The following is a 7,701-nucleotide window of genomic DNA, read 5'->3' as shown; positions in this document are numbered from 1 at the left end:
GGAGGGGGGCCGGGGAGGCTCCTCGCCCTCCCGGGGAACCAAGCCCTGGGCCTGGCAAGAGAAGGTGCAGCGTTTCGGTGGCGCTGGTGGCCTCGCCGCGTCCCGCTCGGCCGCTGCGGGGACCCCTGCCCGGCCAGCACCGCTCCTCTTCTTGGGAAAAAAGTGCCCTTGGTGCCCTCCCGGTGCGGGGCATCGTTTGGAGCGTGGGGCACTGGCACGGGGGTAAGGCACAAGGTGTGGGAAAAGGGACACGGGATGCAGGAGGCGGGATGCAGGATGTCTTCTGTCCATCTGCAGAAGCTGAGCGGTGGTGGCAGGGCTGTCGGTGTCCCCAGGGACAGCGGGAGGGGACATGGAGCCGCGCCATGGAACGGCGGGCACCGGTGACCCGCGGCGTGGCTGGGCCCTGGTGTGGGCAGCGGCGCTCACTTGCCCGTCTGTCTGTCTGATCCCATCCGTCCGCCCCGCTCGCCCTGCCACCCTGCATCAGTGTCACGGCGAGGAGCTGCCCCGGTGGCGCTGGCCGGGGGGTCCTGGCGGCTGCCCCTGACCCTAACGCGCCATGGCAGCGGGGCGGCCGAGCAGATGTTCCCTGCCACCGGCACCGTGGCGCGGGGGCAGCGGATGTGATGGGCTCTGACAAGGCGCCAGTCCCTGGTCGTGGTGCCAGTGCTGCCGGCCACGGGAGCTACCTGGTGCCCGTGGCATGGCTCTGGCTGCGGCATGGCATCAGGACTGCCACCCCACCCCCCCCGACCTCTGACCCTGCACTGCCACCCCTTGCCCCTCTCCCCCTGCAAACTGGGGTTCCCACTGGGGTGCAGGGACTTGGGGTCCCACAGATGCTGGGTCCTAATGGAGCCAGCCCAGGCCTACGACTCCCCTTGCCGTGCCAGGTCGGAGAAGGGGTCACCCTATTTTGGAGGGGCCAGGTCCCTCCCCTCCCAGCTGACACCCTCTGATCTACCCAGGCCAGTGCAAGAGCTGGTTTTGGGACCAGTTGTGCCCCCACTGTGGGTGATGGGATCGGTCGTGTCCCTAATATGGGTGCAGTGGGACCAGTCGTGGCCCCAGTGCAGGGACTGGGGGGGTCTGGGGCAGTGCCCCATCCCCACCATGCCCAGCGATGGGGAGAGCGAGCAGCCGGGAGCGCAGAGCCGAGCAGCGAAGTGCCAAATGCCGGTGCAGCAGCCATAAAGCCACTGGAGCTTTGGCTTTTATATGGCAATAAAAGATAATGTCAGCTATAAAGCGCGAGAGCAGGTCCCAGCGTGCTGAGCCGCCCGCTGCGCCCGGGGCAGGGGCGAGCTTGCTGGGAGCAGCTGGGGAGGCACGGAGGTGTGGGCAGCCCCCCGCTCCCTGGGGACACCCCAGCAAGGTGATACCTTGCTCAGGGCGAGCAGGTCCCTGGGTACCCCAGGGTGGGCTGCGGGCAGGGGGACACTGCAGCGGGGTGGGGGATGCTGCGGGATGGCCAGCATGAGCAGTGGGGCCGGCGTTACATCCGACGCATTAAAGATGCTACTTTGGGTTGTTGTTGTTTTAATGGTTTTATTGTGCGATGCCGGGGACGGGCCTGGCAGGCCTTAATGAAGGAGATTGATGGCTTAATAGCCAGTAGCCATTACGGGGTAATTGAATGGTTGTGTACATATGATCAGACCGTCAATGCGGACGTGGCTCGCAAGCGAAGCACCTGGAGCTGCGGGGGGGGACACGTGCAACCCCCTCCCTGCACCCCAGACAGATACAGTGCAGGGGTGACAAAGCCCATGGCCTTGGGGACCCCTGTCCGTCCCCGATGTCTGGGCTGTGTAGGTGTCCTGGGGCCACATCCAGCGGTGAGGGGATGGAGCAGGTCTCCAGGTTCATCCAGTGGCACCGGGTCACTGAAACCCATCTCCGGCAGGCTCAGCTCCCAGCCTGGGCTCTGGGGCACCCAGACCAGGGTGCTTTAATGAGGCTTTTAATTAACAGGTCCCATCTATAGGGATGAACAGCAGTGGGGGAGTGGAGGTGGGAGCCATGGGGGTCTAGCATGGGTGGCAGCCCCAAACTGGGGGCTGCGGCCGCCAGCACCCGAGGCCTGCGCCACCGACCACCCTCCCTGCGAAAGCCGCCACCGAGGAGAAAACCCGGCAGAGTCGCAGCCGGGTCCCCACGCCGAGGTGTGAGTCAAACTACTCATTTTAGTGTGTGACAGCCAGGTGTTTTACAGTATTTGCTACCTGTGATCATCCATCAAAGCAATCGATAGCGTTCCTGCAGAGTTTTATTAATGATCTTGTCACCGGGCTGGTGCTGGGTGCCTGGGGTTGTCGAGAATGATAGATCATTAAGAGCTTTTGCTGCTCTTTATTCTCCAGTGACCTTGTCTTTCTCCATTGTTGCTTGCTTAAGAGTTATGAATGTGAGACATGATAATTTGATATTGATCTATTTGGTAAGTTAAAAAATTTACTGCATCGTTGATGTTTTAACAAAGGATCCGCTCGGTCCCTCCTGCAGACCGATGAGAGCCACTGGTGCTCGGCTCTGCACGCCGCAGCGAAGGGGGCAAGCTGGGCACCGTGCCGGTGCGTCCATGTGCCAGAGCGCTGTGCTTGCCCGGCGTGGGACGGTGAGGGGTGGCTGCGTGAGCTCTGTGTGTCCCTGGTGTCCCTGGGGGGGCCCCGTCCCAACCCCTCCTGAGCCCGAAGTACCAAAATCCAAGTGCTGGCACTGCCCTGGGAGATGCTGCCGTGGGCAGGGTGCAGGGATGGACAGAGCGGGCGCACGGCTGGACCTGTCAGTGCGGGCAGGGTGGGGTGGGATGGAGGGGCTGCAGCGGAGGAAGCCTGTCCCCATCCGTATAGCCTTCCCCTTTCCCGTCCTCTCTTGTCCCCATCCCATCCCTGCTCCCTCTGCCCAGCGCCACGTGTCTGCCAGCTGTCCCCTCCATGTCCCCTCCATGTCCTCTCCATGTCCCCTCCATGTCCTCTCCATGTTCACTAATTGTCCTCCCAGATGTTCGGGGCTCCACTGACCCCAACAACAGTATTCAATATAATTACTTGTGCTCCCCAGTCCTCTTGCCCTCCCTGGTGCTCCCAGGTTCCCATCAGCTGGCAGGGAAATCTGGGGCTCCCTGTCACCCCCTTGGCACTGGACAGGACCGGACCAGCATCCCTCTGCCACGCTGCCCCCCCAGTGCACTGTCCCCGCACCGGGGATGGACCCACTGGTCGGGGAGCTGCAGGGCACGACCGCCATCCCCCCCCACGGTGTTATCGATCCCCATCGCCCACTGCTGCGTAGCCGGCAGCTCACACTTGAAGTCAAACAGGGACAAAAATCCGTTTATAAAGGTAGGGTTTATTGACACCGCCTGTCCTCCAGGAAATCGATGACCTTCAGACGTGGGCGCTGGTGTCAGCGCACACACACACGCGCACACACACACGCACAGGCACAGGAGCGCACATGCAGTATAATTCATGCTGCATCTGCTCCCCGGTGCCTCCAACACCCTGCTTGGCTCTGCCTCCACCCCACGCCGGACCGTGTGCCCACGGTGGCTTGCACCCCTCGCCACGCTGCGGCCACGCCGTGCGCTCGCCCTAGCCAAAAACTGAGCCCATCTCCAACTCCTGCCCGGCCGCGCCATTCCTCCGGGGAGAGAACCCTCTCCCTGGGCTCTCTACACATTATTCAATGCTTCATGGCTCTCCTATCACACTGAAGTCACTGCAAGGCCCTGGCAGCCGTCCCTGCCCCTTCCTCCCCCCATCCTCCCCCCTCCGTTATGGGACGGTCGTCGCAGGCAGAGGAGCGCTCCCCGGCACCGGCCAGGGTGGCGGGGCTCTGTCCCGGTGGTGCCGGCACCCCTGCCATCGCTCCATGCCAGGGCCCAGCTGGCGCGGGAGCACCTGGGTGGGGGAGATGCACTGGGTTGGTAAGCGCAGCCAGTATTTATTTATTTGTGATTTTGTATTTATTCGTCACTTCTGCTGGGAAATGGGAGGCGGCGCTTGGTGGAGCAGAGAGGTAGATTGTACCGATTCACAGCAGGTTATGGGGCATCCCACAGCGAGCTGGATCCCACCGGTGAGGGGATCCACTCGCTCTCTCAGACTCCCCCTTTCTACAAACCAAACTATGGGGAAAGTTGCCGAGTCGGTGGGAAAGGGCAGAGAGGAGGCAAAATTACCAGCCATCACCGCAGCTGGCTGAAGACAGGAGTTTAATCTAAAGAGTAATTTCATCTGGCGATGAGTTTCACATGGCCTGAGGCAGAGCTATAAAGGGAACGGGGGTGAACATCCAGAGGCAGATGAAGGCAAAGCGGGGGAGCCCGGACAGCCCTTCTCACCCAGGCAGAGTGGCTCTGGTGGGCTGGCAGGACCCACCGAGGGCCAGTGGAATTTGTCTGCCCCCGAGCAGCTGCTGCTGGGACCAGCTCGGGGTGGATGCGGATGTGTTCGTGGTGTCTGCTTTTCACCTGCCTCCCACCGCCTGCGTGGCAGCTAAATAGAGCAACCTTGGCCAGCACGTGCCTGCTGCCAGTGCTGGCGTAGGGGGCAGTCCTGGCCCGGGACCCCCAAGCGTTCATCCCACGCTTTGCTTCTAGACCCAGGACTGCCCCGAGCCCCCTGCAAATGGCTCCTGCCCAAGGAAAGTGGCCCTGCAGCTCTGCCTCAGTTCAGCCAAAGAGACCACGTGGGATGAATCCTACTTTTACTGGACTTTATTCATGGACCGGACTGCAGTGAGCCCAGACCTGCCACTGCTAATCACCGCTGGTACCTCGTCAGGGCCGTTGTAGAGGGAGAACGGATGTGGTGGAGGATCAAACACCCCCGGGCTCCCAGTCCTGGCCCAAGGCCATGCCCTAGGCTGGGTAAAAGCGCTGCAGAAGCTCCTTCTTGTTGACTTTTCCCATCTGATTGCGCGGGATCTCCTCCACCACGATCAGCTCGGTCGGGATGGTGTACGGTGCCATGGTCTCCCTGCAATGCAGAAGCCCAGTCTGTTACGGCTGACAGACCAGTGCTTCCAGCCCCTCCGTCCTACAGAGCCCGTCCTGAGACCTCGCAAACGCTGCCGGATCCGGGCGTTTGCTCCCAGCCGTGGCTCTGCAGGCAGCGGGGCCACAGGCAAGCGGCTTTGGTTGAATGCAGACCATGCCCTGGCTCTCTCCTAAGGGCTCAGCACAGACCCCGAGCGGTCGCACCGTTCACGCATTTCTGTGCTGCAGAAGAGGTGGGCTGGAGAGCAGCCCCTCTGCAGGACGACTGTCCTGGGAGCACCCACAGCCCTGAGCAGCCCCACCTGGGGCCCCCACCCACACCCCAGGAGCCCATTTAGCCTCAGCCCTGGGCCCTAGCCCCCTCCTGAGCTGTGCTGTGGGGTGCCTGCTCCAGCCTGTCTCCGCAGAGAGCTGTGTTGCCATCGGCTCATCCCTGGAGGGGCCCCTCAGAGGTGCAGAGCTCATCTCCAGTTCTGTCCTTGCCGCTGTCTCCTGGGAGGACTTCGGCCCCACGCTGTAGCTCATCTCTGGCCATGTTTTGCTCCTGCCTGTGCTCCCTGGTTGCACCCTGGACCTGGCTCATCGCTTGCTGTGTTTTGGGCTGGCGTTGGACCCCGTTACCGGTAGCCAGCTCTGCACGCCGTGTTCAGCCCCGTCGGTGAGGGCGCTGGCTGCGCTGGGTCACCCTTGGCTGCCCGCTTCCCTGCCCTTCGGGAGCAGCTGCCCTCGCTGCCAGCCCTGCCACGCAGCACCCCGTGAGTACAACATCACCCACCCGCCCCTTGGGAAAGGGGCACAGAGAGCCTTCAGCAAGCGAGTCGGAGGCAGAGCCCCTGGTGTGGTCTCATCGATCCTCCTCGTTAGAGACGGCACGGGAAAACGGCGCAGCGGCGTGACGGATGCTGAACCCCCACGTGTCCTGGTGCCAGTCCCCGAGGACCAAGACCACAGGTGAGCCACCTCCCTGGCACGTGCCGGTGACTTGCCAGCGACTTCCAGCCGCGTGCTCCGGCCCACGGGGGGGGTCTTCCCGCTGCAGGAGGGAGTCTGAGCGCCGAGTACTGTCCCCGTGCCCTTTGACGAGTGTGGAGGGAGGGGGCTCTCCTGCCTTCTGCTGCCTGCGTGTCACCAACCTGGGGCCGTGCCCAGCTCCGGCAGCATCCTGGCACTGACTCTAATGCGAGGTGCCAAGTCTGCTGAGCCCTTCAACCATCGCCTGGCCCTCTTCCCCCCGCCCGCCACCAGCACCCCCTGCCATATGGATGCCTCGAACTCGGGACGGCGCCTGTTGCCGGGAAGCACGATTGGAGGCGAAAGCGGCAAAATGAATCACTCTGAAGAGGGACATGTGTCTCCTGCCAGGGAGTGTGAGAAAAAGGGCCAAACGAATGTAAGTGACATAAAAAATAAAGGGGAGAGACAGGGCGAGAGGGAGAGGCAGGCGGGGGGAGCTGGAGCTGCGCCTGGAGCCAGCGCTGGACAGGGAGCAGCAGCCCCGGAGGAGCCCGGGTGGGCGGCCAGCCCCTCCGACCCTCTGGGGGCTTTTGTTTCCAGGGCTCCTGCCTTTGCTCTGTGTGGGCAGCACAGCGTCGTGTCTGCCCACAGAGCTGGGGACGGCGATGGGAAGAGACGTGCAGGGACAAGGGGGACCACCCTGGGCAGGCGGGGGAGCACACGGGGGGGCTGAGCGCAGCCCCCTGCCCTGTGCCAGGGACCCCCAGAGCAACACCCGGGTGACCCGCAAAGCGCAGCCGTGGACGGCGGAAGAAGGGATCTGCTGGGGTCACCGATGTCCCTGCCAGGAGGCTTAGGGATGAGCAGCCACCGCATGGCATGGTGAAGATCTCTCTTTCCCGCTCTCCATCACTCCTGCCCCGTTCTGAGGCCACGAAAGGTCCCGGATGGAGAAGCCCGGAGCACCAGACCCCGTACCGACCAGGACAGGCTGTGCCAGGCCAGGAAGGGGCATCTCAGCTTGCAAGAGGACATCAGTAAAATCAAGCAAAAGCTGCTGGTGGCCGTGGGCTGCCCTGGGAGGAGCAGGACTCCCAGGTGACCAGCAGCCAGAGGGTTAACACGCGCACAGCAGCAGGAGGGACACCCTGGCACGGTCTTGGCCCCTCTGCCTGAGCAGCAACCTGGTGTGGGTTTGGTTTCTTTGTTTTCTTCTCTTCCCCCACTACGTAACTGTTTAATCAGAGCAGCAGCCGGCCAGCTAGCGTCTTCCTTGCATTTGCTAAATCGCAGTTCCCCCAACTGCGATTTTTGCAGATCCAGGGGAAATCTTTAATTGGCTGCTGCGCAGCCCCTGATGAAACAAGGGCTCCTGCCGCTTACAAAATAGCGCCAGCCTCGCCAAAAATATCTGCAGCCTGAAGGAGGGAGTTGCCAGGAAAAGAAAGAATCTGCTATTAAATATTTTGCTAATGGAATATTAGCGATAAACCTGGTGATTCTGCTTCCTGGCTCCCGCCTGCTTACGTTCACATGGCTGATGCCCGAAACCTCGGCACTGGCCACTCTCCGACCAATTTGAATGAGGAGGCGCGGGTTTCCACGCTGAAACCTTGCAGGATGGCAGGTGGCTGCTCTGTGCCTCCAGTCAGGCACAGATCATTAGTAGTGCAGTGATGCTGAGCAAGGTCCATGAGCTCTGGTGTCTCCCCCCTCTCCAAACCCCATGGGAGAGGTCT

General features: G+C 62.3%; 1 protein-coding gene across 1 annotated transcript in view; it reads right to left on the bottom strand.

The window, feature by feature from the left end:
• Positions 1-4,783: 4,783 nt before the first annotated feature.
• ACSF3 (acyl-CoA synthetase family member 3) overlaps positions 4,784-7,701 on the bottom strand; it is a 65,941-nt gene continuing 63,023 nt past the window's right edge. Inside the window, exon 9 of the mRNA XM_009273069.2 lies at positions 4,784-4,988. Within this exon, the coding sequence (XP_009271344.1) occupies positions 4,871-4,988 (118 nt within the window). The 3' untranslated portion in view covers positions 4,784-4,870. The remainder of the gene's footprint in view (positions 4,989-7,701) is intronic.

Source organism: Aptenodytes forsteri, unplaced genomic scaffold (genome assembly GCF_000699145.1).
Source record: "Aptenodytes forsteri isolate BGI_AS27 unplaced genomic scaffold, ASM69914v1 Scaffold271, whole genome shotgun sequence".
In the NCBI taxonomy this organism is placed as follows: Eukaryota; Metazoa; Chordata; class Aves; order Sphenisciformes; family Spheniscidae; genus Aptenodytes; species Aptenodytes forsteri.
The sequence above is the reverse complement of the archived record's forward strand: the minus strand, read 5'-3'. Positions and strand labels throughout refer to the sequence as shown.